The 23,400-nt window shown below is 57.4% G+C and overlaps 1 protein-coding gene across 1 annotated transcript in view; it reads left to right on the top strand.

Annotated features, from left to right (window-relative positions):
* The window catches only part of ZNF385C (zinc finger protein 385C), an 86,231-nt gene extending 63,247 nt beyond the window's left edge, over positions 1-22,984 (top strand). The window contains exons 6-7 of the mRNA XM_075580414.1: positions 17,180-17,278; positions 18,108-22,984. Of these exons, the coding sequence (XP_075436529.1) occupies positions 17,180-17,278; positions 18,108-18,332 (324 nt within the window). The 3' untranslated portion in view covers positions 18,333-22,984. The remainder of the gene's footprint in view (positions 1-17,179; positions 17,279-18,107) is intronic.
* The last annotated feature ends 416 nt before the right edge of the window (positions 22,985-23,400 follow it).

Raw genomic sequence — 23,400 nt, 5'->3', positions numbered from 1 at the left:
TCTAGATACACATACACAGGGGGGGACCCCTCTCGTTACACATACACAGGGGGGGACCCCTCTCGTTACACATACACAGGGCGGGACCCCTCTCGTTACACATACACAGGGCGGGACCCCTCTCGTTACACATACACAGGGCGGGACCCCTCTCGTTACACATACACAGGGCAGGACCCCTCTCGTTACACATACACAGGGCGGGACCCCTCTCGTTACACATACACAGGGCGGGACCCCTCACGTTACACATACACAGGGCGGGACCCCTCACGTTACACATACACAGGGCGGGACCCCTCTCGTTACACATACACAGGGCGGGACCCCTCTCGTTACACATACACAGGGCGGGACCCCTCTAGATACACATACACAGGGCGGGACCCCTCTCGTTACACATACACAGGGCGGGACCCCTCTCGTTACACATACACAGGGCGGGACCCCTCTCGTTACACATACACAGGGCGGGACCCCTCTCGTTACACATACACAGGGCGAGACCCCTCTCGTTACACACACAGGGGGGACCCCTCTCGTTACACATACACAGGGCTGGACCCCTCTCGTTACACATACACAGGGCGGGACCCCTCTCGTTACACATACACCGGGGGGGACCCCTCTCGTTACACATACACAGGGCAGGACCCCTCTCGTTACACATACACAGGGCGGGACCCCTCTCGTTACACATACACAGGGCGGGACCTGTCTCGTTACACATACACAGGGCGGGACCCCTCTCGTTACACATACACAGGGCGGGACCCCTCTCGTTACACATACACAGGGCAGGACCCCTCTCGTTACACATACACAGGGCGGGACCCCTCTCGTTACACATACACAGGGCGGGACCCCTCTCGTTACACATACACAGGGCGAGACCCCTCTCGTTACACACACAGGGGGGACCCCTCTCGTTACACATACACAGGGCGGGACCCCTCTCGTTACACATACACAGGGCGGGACCCCTCTCGTTACACATACACAGGGGGGACCCCTCTCATTACACATACACAGGGCGGGACCCCTCTCGTTACGCATACACAGGGCGGGACCCCTCTCGTTACACATACACAGGGCGGGACCCCTCTCGTTACACATACACAGGGCGGGACCCCTCTCGTTACACATACACAGGGCGAGACCCCTCTCGTTACACACACAGGGGGGACCCCTCTCGTTACACATACACAGGGCGGGACCCCTCTAGTTACACATACACAGGGCGGGACCCCTCTCGTTACACATACACAGGGCGGGACCCCTCTCGTTACACATACACAGGGCGGGACCCCTCTCGTTACACATACACAGGGCGAGACCCCTCTCGTTACACACACAGGGGGGACCCCTCTCGTTACACATACACAGGGCGGGACCCCTCTCGTTACACATACACAGGGCGGGACCCCTCTCGTTACACATACACAGGGGGGACCCCTCTCGTTACACATACACAGGGCGGGACCCGTCTCGTTACACATACACAGGGCGGGACCCCTCTCGTTACGCATACACAGGGCAGGACCTGTCTCGTTACACATACACAGGGCGGGACCCCTCTCGTTACACATACACAGGGCGGGACCTGTCTCGTTACACATACCCAGGGTGGGACCCCTCTCGTTACACATACACAGGGCGGGACCCCTCTCGTTACACATACACAGGGCGAGACCCCTCTCGTTACACACACAGGGGGGACCCCTCTCGTTACACATACACAGGGCGGGACCCCTCTCGTTACACATACACAGGGCGGGACCCCTCTCGTTACACATACACAGGGTGGGACCCCTCTCGTTACACATACACAGGGCGGGACCCCTCTCGTTACACATACACAGGGCGGGACCCCTCTCGTTACACATACACAGGGGGGACCCCTCTCGTTACACATACACAGGGCGGGACCCCTCTCGTTACACATACACAGGGCGGGACCCCTCTCGTTACACATACACAGGGCGGGACCCCTCTCGTTACACATACACAGGGCGGGACCCCTCTCGTTACACATACACAGGGCGGGACCCCTCTCGTTACACATACACAGGGCGGGACCCCTCTCGTTACACATACACAGGGCGGGACCCCTCTCGTTACACATACACAGGGCGGGACCCCTCTCGTTACACATACACAGGGCGGGACCCCTCTCGTTACACATACACAGGGCGGGACCCCTCTCGTTACACATACACAGGGCGGGACCCCTCTCGTTACACATACACAGGGCGGGACCCCTCTCGTTACACATACACAGGGTGGGACCCCTCTCGTTACACATACACAGGGGGGACCCCTCTCGTTACACATACACAGGGCGGGACCCCTCTCGTTACACATACACAGGGCGGGACCCCTCTCGTTACACATACACAGGGCGGGACCCCTCTCGTTACACATACACAGGGGGGACCCCTCTCGTTACGCATACACAGGGGGGACCCCTCTCGTTACACATACACAGGGCGGGACCCCTCTCGTTACACATACACAGGGCGGGACCCCTCTCGTTACACATACACAGGGGGGACCCCTCTCGTTACACATACACAGGGCGGGACCCCTCTCGTTACACATACACAGGGCGGGACCCCTCTCGTTACACATACACAGGGCGGGACCCGTCTCGTTACACATACACAGGGGGGACCCCTCTCGTTACACATACACAGGGAAGGTCCCCTCCCGTTACACATACACAGGGCGGGACCTCTCTCGTTACACATACACAGGGCGGGACCCCTCTCGTTACACATACACAGGGCGGGACCCCTCTCGTTACACATACACAGGGCGGGACCCCTCTCATTACACATACACAGGGGGGACCCCTCTCGTTACGCATACACAGGGCGGGACCCCTCTCGTTACACATACACAGGGCGAGACCCCTCTCGTTACACACACAGGGGGGACCCCTCTCGTTACACATACACAGGGCGGGACCCCTCTCGTTACACATACACAGGGCGGGACCCCTCTCGTTACACACACAGGGCGGGACCCCTCTCGTTACACATACACAGGGCGGGACCCCTCTCGTTACACATACACAGGGGGGACCCCTCTCGTTACACATACACAGGGCGGGACCCCTCTCGTTACACATACACAGGGCGGGACCCCTCTCGTTACACATTCACAGGGGGGACCCCTCTCGTTACACATACACAGGGCGGGACCCCTCTGGTTAAACATACACAGGGCGGGACCCCTCTCGTTACACATGCACAGGGCGGGACCCCTCTGGTTAAACATACACAGGGCGGGACCCCTCTCTTTACACATACACAGGGGGGGACCCCTCTCGTTACACATACACAGGGCGGGACCCCTCTCGTTACACATACACAGGGCGGGACCCCTCTCGTTACACATACACAGGGCGGGACCCCTCTAGATACACATACACAGGGCGGGACCCCTCACGTTACACATACACAGGGCGGGACCCCTCACGTTACACATACACAGGGCGGGACCCCTCTCGTTACACATACACAGGGCGGGACCCCTCTAGATACACATACACAGGGGGGGACCCCTCTCGTTACACATACACAGGGGGGGACCCCTCTCGTTACACATACACAGGGCGGGACCCCTCTCGTTACACATACACAGGGCGGGACCCCTCTCGTTACACATACACAGGGCGGGACCCCTCTCGTTACACATACACAGGGCAGGACCCCTCTCGTTACACATACACAGGGTGGGACCCCTCTCGTTACACATACACAGGGCGGGACCCCTCACGTTACACATACACAGGGCGGGACCCCTCACGTTACACATACACAGGGCGGGACCCCTCTCGTTACACATACACAGGGCGGGACCCCTCTCGTTACACATACACAGGGCGGGACCCCTCTAGATACACATACACAGGGCGGGACCCCTCTCGTTACACATACACAGGGCGGGACCCCTCTCGTTACACATACACAGGGCGGGACCCCTCTCGTTACACATACACAGGGCGGGACCCCTCTCGTTACACATACACAGGGCGAGACCCCTCTCGTTACACACACAGGGGGGACCCCTCTCGTTACACATACACAGGGCTGGACCCCTCTCGTTACACATACACAGGGCGGGACCCCTCTCGTTACACATACACCGGGGGGGACCCCTCTCGTTACACATACACAGGGCAGGACCCCTCTCGTTACACATACACAGGGCGGGACCCCTCTCGTTACACATACACAGGGCGGGACCTGTCTCGTTACACATACACAGGGCGGGACCCCTCTCGTTACACATACACAGGGCGGGACCCCTCTCGTTACACATACACAGGGCAGGACCCCTCTCGTTACACATACACAGGGCGGGACCCCTCTCGTTACACATACACAGGGCGGGACCCCTCTCGTTACACATACACAGGGCGAGACCCCTCTCGTTACACACACAGGGGGGACCCCTCTCGTTACACATACACAGGGCGGGACCCCTCTCGTTACACATACACAGGGCGGGACCCCTCTCGTTACACATACACAGGGGGGACCCCTCTCATTACACATACACAGGGCGGGACCCCTCTCGTTACGCATACACAGGGCGGGACCCCTCTCGTTACACATACACAGGGCGGGACCCCTCTCGTTACACATACACAGGGCGGGACCCCTCTCGTTACACATACACAGGGCGAGACCCCTCTCGTTACACACACAGGGGGGACCCCTCTCGTTACACATACACAGGGCGGGACCCCTCTAGTTACACATACACAGGGCGGGACCCCTCTCGTTACACATACACAGGGCGGGACCCCTCTCGTTACACATACACAGGGCGGGACCCCTCTCGTTACACATACACAGGGCGAGACCCCTCTCGTTACACACACAGGGGGGACCCCTCTCGTTACACATACACAGGGCGGGACCCCTCTCGTTACACATACACAGGGCGGGACCCCTCTCGTTACACATACACAGGGGGGACCCCTCTCGTTACACATACACAGGGCGGGACCCGTCTCGTTACACATACACAGGGCGGGACCCCTCTCGTTACGCATACACAGGGCAGGACCTGTCTCGTTACACATACACAGGGCGGGACCCCTCTCGTTACACATACACAGGGCGGGACCTGTCTCGTTACACATACCCAGGGTGGGACCCCTCTCGTTACACATACACAGGGCGGGACCCCTCTCGTTACACATACACAGGGCGAGACCCCTCTCGTTACACACACAGGGGGGACCCCTCTCGTTACACATACACAGGGCGGGACCCCTCTCGTTACACATACACAGGGCGGGACCCCTCTCGTTACACATACACAGGGTGGGACCCCTCTCGTTACACATACACAGGGCGGGACCCCTCTCGTTACACATACACAGGGCGGGACCCCTCTCGTTACACATACACAGGGGGGACCCCTCTCGTTACACATACACAGGGCGGGACCCCTCTCGTTACACATACACAGGGCGGGACCCCTCTCGTTACACATACACAGGGCGGGACCCCTCTCGTTACACATACACAGGGCGGGACCCCTCTCGTTACACATACACAGGGCGGGACCCCTCTCGTTACACATACACAGGGCGGGACCCCTCTCGTTACACATACACAGGGCGGGACCCCTCTCGTTACACATACACAGGGCGGGACCCCTCTCGTTACACATACACAGGGCGGGACCCCTCTCGTTACACATACACAGGGCGGGACCCCTCTCGTTACACATACACAGGGCGGGACCCCTCTCGTTACACATACACAGGGCGGGACCCCTCTCGTTACACATACACAGGGTGGGACCCCTCTCGTTACACATACACAGGGGGGACCCCTCTCGTTACACATACACAGGGCGGGACCCCTCTCGTTACACATACACAGGGCGGGACCCCTCTCGTTACACATACACAGGGCGGGACCCCTCTCGTTACACATACACAGGGGGGACCCCTCTCGTTACGCATACACAGGGGGGACCCCTCTCGTTACACATACACAGGGCGGGACCCCTCTCGTTACACATACACAGGGCGGGACCCCTCTCGTTACACATACACAGGGGGGACCCCTCTCGTTACACATACACAGGGCGGGACCCCTCTCGTTACACATACACAGGGCGGGACCCCTCTCGTTACACATACACAGGGCGGGACCCGTCTCGTTACACATACACAGGGGGGACCCCTCTCGTTACACATACACAGGGAAGGTCCCCTCCCGTTACACATACACAGGGCGGGACCTCTCTCGTTACACATACACAGGGCGGGACCCCTCTCGTTACACATACACAGGGCGGGACCCCTCTCGTTACACATACACAGGGCGGGACCCCTCTCATTACACATACACAGGGGGGACCCCTCTCGTTACACATACACAGGGCGGGACCTCTCTCGTTACACATACACAGGGCGGGACCCCTCTCGTTACGCATACACAGGGCGGGACCCCTCTCGTTACACATACACAGGGGGGACCCCTCTCGTTACACATACACAGGGAAGGTCCCCTCCCGTTACACATACACCGGGGGGGACCCCTCTCGTTACACATACACAGGGCAGGACCCCTCTCGTTACACATACACAGGGCGGGACCCCTCTCGTTACACATACACAGGGCGGGACCCCTCTCGTTACACATACACAGGGCGGGACCCCTCTCATTACACATACACAGGGGGGACCCCTCTCGTTACACATACACAGGGCGGGACCTGTCTCGTTACACAGGGCGGGACCCCTCTCGTTACACATACACAGGGCGGGACCCCTCACGTTACACATACACAGGGCGGGACCCCTCTCGTTACACATACACAGGGCAGGACCCCTCTCGTTACACATACACAGGGCGGGACCCCTCTCGTTACACATACACAGGGCGGGACCCCTCTCGTTACACATACACAGGGGGGACCCCTCTCGTTACGCATACACAGGGCGGGACCCCTCTCGTTACACATACACAGGGGGGACCCCTCTCGTTACACATACACAGGGAAGGTCCCCTCCCGTTACACATACACCGGGGGGGACCCCTCTCGTTACACATACACAGGGCAGGACCCCTCTCGTTACACATACACAGGGCGGGACCCCTCTCGTTACACATACACAGGGCGGGACCCCTCTCATTACACATACACAGGGGGGACCCCTCTCGTTACACATACACAGGGCGGGACCTGTCTCGTTACACAGGGCGGGACCCCTCTCGTTACACATACACAGGGCGGGACCCCTCACGTTACACATACACAGGGCGGGACCCCTCTCGTTACACATACACAGGGCAGGACCCCTCTCGTTACACATACACAGGGCGGGACCCCTCTCGTTACACATACACAGGGCGGGACCCCTCTCATTACACATACACAGGGGGGACCCCTCTCGTTACACATACACAGGGCGGGACCTGTCTCGTTACACAGGGCGGGACCCCTCTCGTTACACATACACAGGGCGGGACCCCTCTCGTTACACATACACAGGGCGGGACCTGTCTCGTTACACATACACAGGGCGGGACCCCTCTCGTTACACATATACAGGGCAGGACCCCTCTCGTTACACATACACAGGGCGGGACCCCTCTCGTTACACATACACAGGGCGGGACCCCTCTCGTTACACATACACAGGGGGGACCCCTCTCGTTACACATACACAGGGCGGGACCCCTCTCGTTACACATACACAGGGCGGGACCCGTCTCGTTACACATACACAGGGCGGGACCCCTCTCGTTACACATACACAGGGGGGACCCCTCTCGTTACACATACACAGGGCGGTACCCCTCTCGTTACACATACACAGGGCGGGACCCCTCTCGTTACACATACACAGGGCGGGACCCCTCTCGTTACACATACACAGGGGGGGACCCCTCTCGTTACACATACACAGGGCAGGACCCCTCTCATTACACATACACAGGGCGGGACCCCTCTCGTTACACATACACAGGGCGGGACCCCTCTCGTTACACATACACAGGGGGGGACCCCTCTCGTTACACATACACAGGGCGGGACCCCTCTCGTTACACATACACAGGGCGGGACCCCTCTCGTTACACATACACAGAGCGGGACCCCTCTCGTTACACAGGACGGGACCCCTCTCGTTACACATACACAGGGCGGGACCCCTCTCGTTACACATACACAGGGCGGGACCCCTCTCGTTACACATACACAGGGCGGGACCCCTCTCGTTACACATACACAGGGCGGGACCCCTCTCGTTACACATACACAGGGCGGGACCCGTCTCGTTACACATACACAGGGCGGGACCCCTCTCGTTACGCATACACAGGGCGGGACCCCTCTCGTTACACATACACAGGGCGGGACCCCTCTCGTTACACATACACAGGGCAGGACCCCTCTCGTTACACATACACAGGGCGGGACCCCTCTCATTACACATACACAGGGCGGGACCCCTCTCATTACACATACACAGGGGGGACCCCTCTCGTTACACATACACAGGGCGGGACCTGTCTCGTTACACAGGACGGGACCCCTCTCGTTACACATACACAGGGCGGGACCCCTCTCGTTACACATACACAGGGCGGGACCCCTCTCTTTACACATACACAGGGGGGACCCCTCTCGTTACACATACACAGGGGGGACCCCTCTCGTTACACATACACAGGGCGGGACCTGTCTCGTTACACAGGGCGGGACCCCTCTCGTTACACATATACAGGGCAGGACCCCTCTCGTTACACATACACAGGGCGGGACCCCTCTCGTTACACATACACAGGGCGGGACCCCTCTCGTTACACATACACAGGGCGGGACCCCTCTCGTTACGCATACACAGGGCGGGACCCCTCTCGTTACGCATACACAGGGCGGGACCCCTCTCGTTACGCATACACAGGGCGGGACCCCTCTCGTTACACATATACAGGGCAGGACCCCTCTCGTTACACATACACAGGGCGGGACCCCTCTCGTTACACATACACAGGGCGGGACCCCTCTCGTTACACATACACAGGGCGGGACCCCTCTCGTTACACATACACAGGGCGGGACCCCTCTCGTTACACATACACAGGGCGGGACCCCTCTCGTTACACACACAGGGCGGGACCCCTCTCGTTACACATACACAGGGCGGGACCCCTCTCGTTACACATACACAGGGGGGACCCCTCTCGTTACACATACACAGGGCGGGACCCCTCTCGTTACACATACACAGGGCGGGACCCCTCTCGTTACACATACACAGGGGGGACCCCTCTCGTTACACATACACAGGGCGGGACCCCACTGGTTAAACATACACAGGGCGGGACCCCTCTCGTTACACATGCACAGGGCGGGACCCCTCTGGTTAAACATACACAGGGCGGGACCCCTCTCTTTACACATACACAGGGGGGGACCCCTCTCGTTACACATACACAGGGCGGGACCCCTCTCGTTACACATACACAGGGCGGGACCCCTCTCGTTACACATACACAGGGCGGGACCCCTCTAGATACACATACACAGGGCGGGACCCCTCACGTTACACATACACAGGGCGGGACCCCTCACGTTACACATACACAGGGCGGGACCCCTCTCGTTACACATACACAGGGCGGGACCCCTCTAGATACACATACACAGGGGGGGACCCCTCTCGTTACACATACACAGGGGGGGACCCCTCTCGTTACACATACACAGGGCGGGACCCCTCTCGTTACACATACACAGGGCGGGACCCCTCTCGTTACACATACACAGGGCGGGACCCCTCTCGTTACACATACACAGGGCAGGACCCCTCTCGTTACACATACACAGGGCGGGACCCCTCTCGTTACACATACACAGGGCGGGACCCCTCACGTTACACATACACAGGGCGGGACCCCTCACGTTACACATACACAGGGCGGGACCCCTCTCGTTACACATACACAGGGCGGGACCCCTCTCGTTACACATACACAGGGCGGGACCCCTCTAGATACACATACACAGGGCGGGACCCCTCTCGTTACACATACACAGGGCGGGACCCCTCTCGTTACACATACACAGGGCGGGACCCCTCTCGTTACACATACACAGGGCGGGACCCCTCTCGTTACACATACACAGGGCGAGACCCCTCTCGTTACACACACAGGGGGGACCCCTCTCGTTACACATACACAGGGCTGGACCCCTCTCGTTACACATACACAGGGCGGGACCCCTCTCGTTACACATACACCGGGGGGGACCCCTCTCGTTACACATACACAGGGCAGGACCCCTCTCGTTACACATACACAGGGCGGGACCCCTCTCGTTACACATACACAGGGCGGGACCTGTCTCGTTACACATACACAGGGCGGGACCCCTCTCGTTACACATACACAGGGCGGGACCCCTCTCGTTACACATACACAGGGCAGGACCCCTCTCGTTACACATACACAGGGCGGGACCCCTCTCGTTACACATACACAGGGCGGGACCCCTCTCGTTACACATACACAGGGCGAGACCCCTCTCGTTACACACACAGGGGGGACCCCTCTCGTTACACATACACAGGGCGGGACCCCTCTCGTTACACATACACAGGGCGGGACCCCTCTCGTTACACATACACAGGGGGGACCCCTCTCATTACACATACACAGGGCGGGACCCCTCTCGTTACGCATACACAGGGCGGGACCCCTCTCGTTACACATACACAGGGCGGGACCCCTCTCGTTACACATACACAGGGCGGGACCCCTCTCGTTACACATACACAGGGCGAGACCCCTCTCGTTACACACACAGGGGGGACCCCTCTCGTTACACATACACAGGGCGGGACCCCTCTAGTTACACATACACAGGGCGGGACCCCTCTCGTTACACATACACAGGGCGGGACCCCTCTCGTTACACATACACAGGGCGGGACCCCTCTCGTTACACATACACAGGGCGAGACCCCTCTCGTTACACACACAGGGGGGACCCCTCTCGTTACACATACACAGGGCGGGACCCCTCTCGTTACACATACACAGGGCGGGACCCCTCTCGTTACACATACACAGGGGGGACCCCTCTCGTTACACATACACAGGGCGGGACCCGTCTCGTTACACATACACAGGGCGGGACCCCTCTCGTTACGCATACACAGGGCAGGACCTGTCTCGTTACACATACACAGGGCGGGACCCCTCTCGTTACACATACACAGGGCGGGACCTGTCTCGTTACACATACCCAGGGTGGGACCCCTCTCGTTACACATACACAGGGCGGGACCCCTCTCGTTACACATACACAGGGCGAGACCCCTCTCGTTACACACACACAGGGGGGACCCCTCTCGTTACACATACACAGGGCGGGACCCCTCTCGTTACACATACACAGGGCGGGACCCCTCTCGTTACACATACACAGGGTGGGACCCCTCTCGTTACACATACACAGGGCGGGACCCCTCTCGTTACACATACACAGGGCGGGACCCCTCTCGTTACACATACACAGGGGGGACCCCTCTCGTTACACATACACAGGGCGGGACCCCTCTCGTTACACATACACAGGGCGGGACCCCTCTCGTTACACATACACAGGGCGGGACCCCTCTCGTTACACATACACAGGGCGGGACCCCTCTCGTTACACATACACAGGGCGGGACCCCTCTCGTTACACATACACAGGGCGGGACCCCTCTCGTTACACATACACAGGGCGGGACCCCTCTCGTTACACATACACAGGGCGGGACCCCTCTCGTTACACATACACAGGGCGGGACCCCTCTCGTTACACATACACAGGGCGGGACCCCTCTCGTTACACATACACAGGGCGGGACCCCTCTCGTTACACATACCCAGGGTGGGACCCCTCTCGTTACACATACACAGGGCGGGACCCCTCTCGTTACACATACACAGAGCGGGACCCCTCTCGTTACACATACACAGGGCGGGACCCCTCTCGTTACACATACACAGGGCGGGACCCCTCTCGTTACACATACACAGGGCGGGACCCCTCTCGTTACACATACACAGGGTGGGACCCCTCTCGTTACACATACACAGGGGGGACCCCTCTCGTTACACATACACAGGGCGGGACCCCTCTCGTTACACATACACAGGGCGGGACCCCTCTCGTTACACATACACAGGGCGGGACCCCTCTCGTTACACATACACAGGGGGGACCCCTCTCGTTACGCATACACAGGGGGGACCCCTCTCGTTACACATACACAGGGCGGGACCCCTCTCGTTACACATACACAGGGCGGGACCCCTCTCGTTACACATACACAGGGGGGACCCCTCTCGTTACACATACACAGGGCGGGACCCCTCTCGTTACACATACACAGGGCGGGACCCCTCTCGTTACACATACACAGGGCGGGACCCGTCTCGTTACACATACACAGGGGGGACCCCTCTCGTTACACATACACAGGGAAGGTCCCCTCCCGTTACACATACACAGGGCGGGACCTCTCTCGTTACACATACACAGGGCGGGACCCCTCTCGTTACACATACACAGGGCGGGACCCCTCTCGTTACACATACACAGGGCGGGACCCCTCTCATTACACATACACAGGGGGGACCCCTCACGTTACACATACACAGGGCGGGACCTCTCTCGTTACACATACACAGGGCGGGACCCCTCTCGTTACGCATACACAGGGCGGGACCCCTCTCGTTACACATACACAGGGGGGACCCCTCTCGTTACACATACACAGGGAAGGTCCCCTCCCGTTACACATACACCGGGGGGGACCCCTCTCGTTACACATACACAGGGCAGGACCCCTCTCGTTACACATACACAGGGCGGGACCCCTCTCGTTACACATACACAGGGCGGGACCCCTCTCGTTACACATACACAGGGCGGGACCCCTCTCATTACACATACACAGGGGGGACCCCTCTCGTTACACATACACAGGGCGGGACCTGTCTCGTTACACAGGGCGGGACCCCTCTCGTTACACATACACAGGGCGGGACCCCTCACGTTACACATACACAGGGCGGGACCCCTCTCGTTACACATACACAGGGCAGGACCCCTCTCGTTACACATACACAGGGCGGGACCCCTCTCGTTACACATACACAGGGCGGGACCCCTCTCGTTACACATACACAGGGGGGACCCCTCTCGTTACGCATACACAGGGCGGGACCCCTCTCGTTACACATACACAGGGGGGACCCCTCTCGTTACACATACACAGGGAAGGTCCCCTCCCGTTACACATACACCGGGGGGGACCCCTCTCGTTACACATACACAGGGCAGGACCCCTCTCGTTACACATACACAGGGCGGGACCCCTCTCGTTACACATACACAGGGCGGGACCCCTCTCATTACACATACACAGGGGGGACCCCTCTCGTTACACATACACAGGGCGGGACCTGTCTCGTTACACAGGGCGGGACCCCTCTCGTTACACATACACAGGGCGGGACCCCTCACGTTACACATACACAGGGCGGGACCCCTCTCGTTACACATACACAGGGCAGGACCCCTCTCGTTACACATACACAGGGCGGGACCCCTCTCGTTACACATACACAGGGCGGGACCCCTCTCATTACACATACACAGGGGGGACCCCTCTCGTTACACATACACAGGGCGGGACCTGTCTCGTTACACAGGGCGGGACCCCTCTCGTTACACATACACAGGGCGGGACCCCTCTCGTTACACATACACAGGGCGGGACCTGTCTCGTTACACATACACAGGGCGGGACCCCTCTCGTTACACATATACAGGGCAGGACCCCTCTCGTTACACATACACAGGGCGGGACCCCTCTCGTTACACATACACAGGGCGGGACCCCTCTCGTTACACACACAGGGGGGACCCCTCTCGTTACACACACAGGGGGGACCCCTCTCGTTACACATACACAGGGCGGGACCCGTCTCGTTACACATACACAGGGCGGGACCCCTCTCGTTACACATACACAGGGGGGACCCCTCTCGTTACACATACACAGGGCGGGACCCGTCTCGTTACACATACACAGGGCGGGACCCCTCTCGTTACACATACACAGGGGGGACCCCTCTCGTTACACATACACAGGGCGGTACCCCTCTCGTTACACATACACAGGGCGGGACCCCTCTCGTTACACATACACAGGGCGGGACCCCTCTCGTTACACATACACAGGGGGGGACCCCTCTCGTTACACATACACAGGGCAGGACCCCTCTCATTACACATACACAGGGCGGGACCCCTCTCGTTACACATACACAGGGCGGGACCCCTCTCGTTACACATACACAGGGGGGGACCCCTCTCGTTACACATACACAGGGCGGGACCCCTCTCGTTACACATACACAGGGCGGGACCCCTCTCGTTACACATACACAGAGCGGGACCCCTCTCGTTACACAGGACGGGACCCCTCTCGTTACACATACACAGGGCGGGACCCCTCTCGTTACACATACACAGGGCGGGACCCCTCTCGTTACACATACACAGGGTGGACCCCTCTCGTTACACATACACAGGGCGGGACCCCTCTCGTTACACATACACAGGGCGGGACCCCTCTCGTTACACATACACAGGGCGGGACCCGTCTCGTTACACATACACAGGGCGGGACCCCTCTCGTTACGCATACACAGGGCGGGACCCCTCTCGTTACACATACACAGGGCGGGACCCCTCTCGTTACACATACACAGGGCAGGACCCCTCTCGTTACACATACACAGGGCGGGACCCCTCTCATTACACATACACAGGGCGGGACCCCTCTCATTACACATACACAGGGGGGACCCCTCTCGTTACACATACTGTACACAGGGCGGGACCTGTCTCGTTACACAGGACGGGACCCCTCTCGTTACACATACACAGGGCGGGACCCCTCTCGTTACACATACACAGGGCGGGACCCCTCTCTTTACACATACACAGGGGGGACCCCTCTCGTTACACATACACAGGGGGGACCCCTCTCGTTACACATACACAGGGCGGGACCTGTCTCGTTACACAGGGCGGGACCCCTCTCGTTACACATACACAGGGCAGGACCCCTCTCGTTACACATACACAGGGCGGGACCCCTCTCGTTACACATACACAGGGCGGGACCCCTCTCGTTACACATACACAGGGCGGGACCCCTCTCGTTACGCATACACAGGGCGGGACCCCTCTCGTTACGCATACACAGGGCGGGACCCCTCTCGTTACGCATACACAGGGCGGGACCCCTCTCGTTACACATATACAGGGCAGGACCCCTCTCGTTACACATACACAGGGCGGGACCCCTCTCGTTACACATACACAGGGCGGGACCCCTCTCGTTACACATACACAGGGCGGGACCCCTCTCGTTACACATACCCAGGGCGGGACCCCTCTCGTTACACATACACAGGGCGGGACCCCTCTCGTTACACATACACAGGGCGGGACCCCTCTCGTTACACATACACAGGGCGGGACCCCTCTCGTTACACATACACAGGGGGGACCCCTCTCGTTACACATACACAGGGCGGGACCCCTCTCGTTACACATACACAGGGGGGACCCCTCTCGTTACACATACACAGGGGGGACCCCTCTCGTTACACATACACAGGGGGGACCCCTCTCGTTACACATACACAGGGGGGACCCCTCTCGTTACACATACACAGGGGGGACCCCTCTCGTTACACATACACAGGGCGGGACCCCTCTCGTTACACATGCACAGGGCGGGACCCCTCTCGTTACACATACACAGGGCGGGACCCCTCTCGTTACACATACACAGGGGGGACCCCTCTCGTTACACATACACAGGGCGGGACCCCTCTCGTTACACATACACAGGGGGGGACCCCTCTCGTTACACATACCCAGGGTGGGACCCCTCTGGTTACACATACACAGGGCGGGACCCCTCTCGTTACACATACACAGGGCGGGACCCCTCTCGTTACACATACACAGGGCGGGACCCCTCTCGTTACACATACACAGGGCAGGACCCCTCTCGTTACACATACACAGGGCGGGACCCCTCTGGTTACACATACACAGGGCGGGACCCCTCTCGTTACACATATACAGGGCAGGACCCCTCTCGTTACACATACACAGGGCGGGACCCCTCTCGTTACACATACACAGGGGGGACCCCTCTCGTTACACATACACAGGGCGGGACCCCTCTCGTTACACATACACAGGGCTGGACCCCTCTCATTACACATACACAGGGAAGGTCCCCTCCCGTTACACATACACCGGGGGGGACCCCTCTCGTTACACATACACAGGGCAGGACCCCTCTCGTTACACATACACAGGGCGGGACCCCTCTCGTTACACATACACAGGGCAGGACCCCTCTCGTTACACATACACAGGGCGGGACCCCTCTCGTTACACATACACAGGGCGGGACCCCTCTCGTTACACATACACAGGGGGGACCCCTCTCGTTACACATACACAGGGCAGGACCCCTCTCGTTACACATACACAGGGCGGGACCCCTCTCGTTACACATACACAGGGGGGACCCCTCTCGTTACACATACACAGGGCGGGACCCCTCTCGTTACACATACACAGGGCGGGACCCCTCTCGTTACACATACACAGGGCGGGACCCCTCTCGTTACACATACACAGGGCGGGACCCCTCTCGTTACACATACACAGGGGGGACCCCTCTCGTTACACAGGACGGGACCCCTCTCGTTACACATACACAGGGCAGGACCCCTCTCGTTACACATACACAGGGCGGGACCCCTCTCGTTACACATACACAGGGGGGACCCCTCTCGTTACACATACACAGGGCGGGACCCCTCTCGTTACACATACACAGGGCGGGACCCCTCTCGTTACACATACACAGTGCGGGACCCCTCTCGTTACACAGGACGGGACCCCTCTCGTTACACATACACAAGGCGGGACCCTCTTGTTACACATACACAGGGGGGACCCCTCTCGTTACACATACACAGGGGGGACCTCTCTCTTGTGCAGCAGAATCTCATTCTCTTTCTCTCTTTCACAGCACATGAGCAGCAGAAGGCACAAAGACAGACTGTCCGGGAAGCCAGCGAAGCCAAAATACAGCCCGTACAGCAAGCTGCAGAAGAGTGCAGCGTTCGTAGTGAGTATAGGCCCAAAATACAGCCCGTACAGCGAGCTGCAGGAGAGCGCAGCGTTCGTAGTGAGTATAGGCCCAAAATACAGCCCGTACAGCGAGCTGCAGGAGAGCGCAGCGTGCGTAGTGAGTATAGGCCCAAAATACAGCCCGTACAGCGAGCTGCAGGAGAGCGCAGCGTGCGTAGTGAGTATAGGCCCAAAATACAGCCCGTACAGCGAGCTGCAGGAGAGCGCAGCGTTCGTAGTGAGTATAGGCCCCAAATACAGCCCGTATAGCGAGCTGCAGGAGAGCGCAGCGTGCGTAGTGAGTATAGGCCCAAAATACAGCCCGTACAGCGAGCTGCAGGAGAGCGCAGCGTTCGTAGTGAGTATAGGCCCAAAATACAGCCCGTACAGCAAGCTGCAGGAGAGCGCAGCGTTCGTAGTGAGTATAGGCCCAAAATACAGCCCGTACAGCGAGCTGCAGAAGAGCGCAGCGTGCGTAGTGAGTATAGGCCCAAAATACAGCCCGTACAGCAAGCTGCAGGAGAGCGCAGCGTTCGTAGTGAGTATAGGCCCAAAATACAGCCCGTACAGCGAGCTGCAGGAGAGCGCAGCGTTCGTAGTGAGTATAGGCCCAAAATACAGCCCGTACAGCGAGCTGCAGGAGAGCGCAGCGTGCGTAGCTGCAGGAGAGCGCAGCGTGCGTAGTGAGTATAGGCCCAAAGACGGGGCTGCGACCCAAACCACAGGGTCAGTGTGTTATACCGGGAGTCTCCCACACTCCCTGTTACTGCTTTTACTTGGGCGAGCTTTCCAGATATATATATATATATTTCTTCCTGTCCTTACAGACCAAACTGGCCCTACAGAAGCATTTCACTAAGACTCTGGCTGCCCGCTTCCTTCCGAGCCCCCTCACCCACGCGGCTCTCTGCGCCCTCCCCGGACCCTTCGCTCTGCGCCATCCGGCGGCCGCTGCCCTCTTCCAGACGCAGCTTCTAGGGCCGGCTCTATTCCGGAGCCCGCCCGCCGCCCTGCGACCGGCAGCAGCGCCCATCATGTTTGCCCCGTACTAGCCAGCCACCCCCTTGTAGGACTTTGCAGAGGCCGGAGCACGGTACAGGAAGAGGAGGGGGGGGGGTGCGAGCCTGCAGAGATGGGGATGCTTCCGCCGCCTCCTCCCGGGGATGTAGAGTTAGTTATCATCTCTGCTTTGCTCATGACCCAACGGGGTACGCGCCACCTTGGAACATGGAGTCAGCCATCAAAGGCCATAGGACGGACAGCCATAATGGAGCTCGCCAACGTAAGAGAGGTCATCTCACAGAAATGTGAGGCAGACCTCGTCATCACCCATCGCATTGGGGGCCAGAGACCTCCTATCAGGGAGAAAGAAGCCAACTTAAGAGAGGTCTTCTCACCGAAATGTGAGGAAGATCTCATCTTCCATCCCGTTGGAGCCAGGGACCTCTTATCAAGGAGAAAGAAGCCAACATAAGAGAGGTCTTCTCATCATCTTCCATCCCGTTGGAGCCAGGGACCTCTTATCAAGGAGAAAGAAGCCAACGTAAGAGAGGTCTTCTCACCAAAATATGAGGCAGATCTCACCATTTTCCATCACATTTGGGACCAGAGACCTCCTATCAGAGAGAAAGAAGCCAACATAAGAGAGGTCTTCTCATCATCTTCCATCCCGTTGGAGCCAGGGACCTCTTATCAGGGAGAAAGAAGCTAACGTCGAAGAGAGTCGCTGATCTATAAGGGAGGGTTTGGGTGGCGGTTGGACCTAAAAATGGTTCAATAACTGCACTGGTGTTGTGCACATGCAACTGGTTAAGGGACTCCCCATTGTGTTGATAAAAGGTCGGTAAGGAGTCCCAAACCCGTGGCATACAGATGTAACCAGGGTTATTGCTCACGCTGACGCGTTTCGTGGTAGGAGCACAAACTCTTTCCGCCAGCAGCTAAATGATTCGTTTGTTTGTTTTTTTAAAGAAAAGCAGTCATACTGTGCACAAAAGGAGACCCAATGCAGAGAAGCAGGGCCGATACTGGTACGTCCCAAACGTTTAATAGGTTTGTAACTACAAGAATGGAGAAGGGAGATGTTTTATTTTTTTGTTTTGTTTCTTATGCCCCCATCTGTAAAACGGTTTGGGGTAAAAAATTAGTAGTGTTGCCCCGCACCGCACCACGGGCCGTAGCTCTCTGGGAGAGGTTCACTAAGGCGCGTTACGGGGTCGTCGCAGGTCAATCTTGCAATTCAACAGCAGTCAACATGGGCTCGAGGTCCCGTAAACCTGTACCGCACCTTGTAATGAATCCCGGGGCTTTTGGGTCCAGTTTGGACATTGGCGGTCCACAAATGGCCCTCGGGGGGGGGGGAAGAGGGGGGCTTCACCTCCGGCCCCTCAACCTTCTTACCACCCCTAGCAGCCCGCTCTCCCTCTCTCCCCGGTGCAGATTGGAGATGTTGCTGGTGAGAGTCGTAGCTTCTTCCCCCCGCTGCCGAATGACCGCGCTAATAACTAGTTCCCAGCGCATTGGAAGAGTGGGACAGTATTCATCAGTGTGCCGGCAGGAACAAGCCCCACCCAAGATTCACCAAACTTACCCACCCACCCAATATTCACCAACCCACCCAATATTCACCCACCCACCCAATATTCACCCCCCCACCCACCCAATATTCACCCCCCCCACCCAATAGTCACCCACCCAATATTCACCCCCACCCACCCAATATTCACCCCCCCATCCACCCAATATTCAACCCAATATTCACCCCCCACCCACCCAAGATTCACCCCCAAACTCAAGATTCACTCCCACCCACCCAAGATTCACCCCTACCCAAGATTCACCCCAAATCCAAGATTCACCCCTCCCCCCCCAAAAAACAATTATTAGGGATTCACATCCTGGGCAACGCCGGGTCTCTCAGCTAGTATATATATATATGGGTGGGTAACCTGCCGCCCTTTAGAGAGCTCAGTGGACACACGCGCAGATTCGGGCATTTCCGCGGTTAGAAAATCCATTGCTCGGTTGACCAGGGAAATCTTCTCCAGAGAGTTGACGTTGACGATGAGCCGTGGCGGGGATGTTCTTCGGCCCTGAAGAGTTGAGGTTCTTCACTCCCCCAGCTGGGTCACCAATAGACCTTCCAGTGCAGATGGAGGGAAGAGAGGGGCAACTTCTTGTAACTCCCCACCCCTCCCCCCCCCCATACAGACGTAATGCAGGGTCTTTGGGGGGAGATAGGCTGGCATGCACAGTTCTAACACATCAATGCCTGCTCTTTATGGGGGAGGTGAAGGGGGTAGTATTAGGCATAGGGCCATCTTCTATGTAGTCCAAAGACGCCGTTCGGAAAAACACGTTTGCTACTCTCCCCCCTGCAAAATATCTGCCCAACGTGGACTAATTCTGTATAAAACAATTGCCCGGATCCACAAAAAGGGTGCCACGGCTTCAAGTGAACGGGTGCTAATCTGTAGCACCTTTCCGTGCTATGAAACTGCTGAAGCTCCGTCTTTATTTTTTAATTTATTTTTTTTAATAGTTTTGTTTTTTTTTTATTGGGTTTTCAAACATTAAACAACATTACAGTACAGAGAAGGGAAAAAAACCCCCAATAAGATACATAGAAAAACATACTTTTTACACACAATTTATTTTTTTAGTATCAGTCCATCATTCTTACCATTTCAAAATGAAGCACGCTGTAGACGGACGTTCACAGAGGTACACAATTGGAGACTTTTGTAAGGTCAAATTATAACAAGGCTTTATTGTGCCTTTTCCTTTTCATCAGGAAACCATCCAAACACAGGGGGGGGGGGGGAACAAAGCTTCTATTCACTTGGGAGTATTTCTAGTGAAATACTATGCAATTAATTCACAACTCCCTAAGTTAAGCATGTCTCCCAGCCCCAAAACATATAGCATGAAATAAGCAGATATAAGCAGTCTCTTAATAATGAAAGTCTTATCTGTTCCTTGGAGGGAAAATCTCCTCTGTTCCTGGCTCAGCTCCCTTCCCTCAGGGTGTGTTAGCATTCAGGTTTAGAAGTTTTCCCTGTGTCTTGTAAGCAGCTCTGCTGTTTCTTCTGGCAGAGCTCAAGACTGTTGTGAGAGTCAAAGACAATCTCTGCTCTCTCTCCAAAGTTAAGCTCAGGTATGAGCTAAGGAGACTCACTTCCTGTCTCAACAGACAGGCTTTTGTAAGCAATCTAAATCAGGCAGGTGGTGTTTATTAATTGACTACCAGCAGTTAACCACCACACTGCCAGATTAAAGGCACATTACTTGAACAGGGATTACTCCCCTGTTACACACGCTAACACATAATAATTATTATTATTAAAAAACATAATAGCATTTTCAAAGATTTAACCTCAGAGCTACATATCGCCACTCCGTCTCCTATCAGTATCGAGTATAATATTCCCCAGTTACCGTCTCCCCCCGTCTCCTCTGGGTGGAGCTCCGTCTTTGGGTACTATAGATTGTGACCCGTGGCAAATTGTTATTACCCCCTCCCCGGAGATGTCTGAACTCTTCTGCGCTGGGGAACTGTTTAACGCAAGGGGTGGGGCAACTTCCCAAGTCCTCAAGGGCCACCGACCGGTCAGGTGTGAAGGATATCCCTGCTTCAGCACAGGCGGCTCAATCAGTGGCTCAGTCGAAGACTGAGCCACTGATTGGGCGCCTGTGCTGAAGCTGGGACCGATTGAGCCACCTGTACTGAAGCTGGGACCGATTGAGCCACCTGTGCTGAAGCAGGGATATCCTGAACATCTGACCTACTGGTGGCTCCGGAGGACTGGAGTTGGCCCCCGCCCCTGCTCCACCCTTGACCCGTGAGCTTACACTCTAGAGCAGGGGTTGGCCAACTCCAGTCCTCAAGGGCCCGCCCGACCGGTCCGCTGTTAAGGATAATCCCTGCTTCAGCACAGGCGGCTCCATCAACGACGGCACCCTGAAGCCGGGAGATCCTTCGCTCCTAACCTGTCGGCGGCCCCTTGAGGACGGAAGTTGGCGGGGGCGGGGGGAAATGGCACGATAGCCCCCCCCCCCTTCTCACTCATTGGCCGATTTAAAGCAATGGCCGCTTCTCCCTCTTGCCTGCGTTGTGTACGCCCCGCCACAGGGGGCTACATCTGTAAGCGGTCACCTGCGCCGGTTTTCGGCCTGCAATCCACCATTGACTAAAGGGTTTTGGGTACAGAACCCGCCCGCTGCAGAATATATATATAGAGAGAATTAGGCCCCACGCGTTTTTATGGGGACCTCTATTATCAGGGAGTCTCCCAGCTTGTGAACGCCTTGTTCTGACCTCTTGTAAGAAGACTTTGAATAGGGACAGTCCCCGGGAGAAGGAAGTGTAGGGGGGACACAAGGTTGTCCCCGTGAGGACCTAGCATTGGTCGGACAGACGGAGAAGAGACGGTCGTTCACTGTGAAAATAAGCCCGGAGGGCAGACGCAGGTAATCATGCGACAAAGAATATGCACCGTTGTACTATCTGTAGCTGCTTCCTCGTTGGCTGGCATGGTTACCACAAATAGCGGTGGCGGGTGGTGAATAAGGGGTTCGAACGTGGCACCTGTCACTCCAGTTTGTGTGAGATGGAAAGTCGTCCAGACGTCCTACAGAGGTTTACTTGGCCAAAGGTGCACAGCCCGACCAGCGATATCCTCACGCCAAGGGGAATCGGCCAAAACCCCCCCATATAAACCCAAGAGGTGAAGGCTTCTCCCGTGGCCTCCATACACAACGAAAAGCAATTTATTAGTTAAAAATGATCATTTTTGTGTTGAGACCACCGGGAAGACTTTGTCTCTTGGGTGTGGGGTTCTCAACTCCAGTTCTCAAGACTCCCCCCCCCCCCCCCCCCAACAGGTCAGGTTGTAAGGATTGAGCCACCTGTCCTGAAGCAGGGATAACCTGTTTGGGGGGGGGGGAGGAGGAGGTGGGTCACACCCTGAGTTATCCCCCGTCTTGGGTTATAAGTCTTCCAGATGGGCAGGGAAAAGCAGACGCTTCGTCTTCCTCTCTTCCCAGAATCCTTTTCCCCAAACCGTGCTCCTCGAGGTGAATCTGAAGGACGAATGTTGTTTTGGAACAGAAGGGGGGTTT

This window comes from Ascaphus truei, chromosome 23 (genome assembly GCF_040206685.1).
Source record: "Ascaphus truei isolate aAscTru1 chromosome 23, aAscTru1.hap1, whole genome shotgun sequence".
NCBI classification, from domain to species: domain Eukaryota; kingdom Metazoa; phylum Chordata; class Amphibia; order Anura; family Ascaphidae; genus Ascaphus; species Ascaphus truei.
The sequence above is the reverse complement of the archived record's forward strand: the minus strand, read 5'-3'. Positions and strand labels throughout refer to the sequence as shown.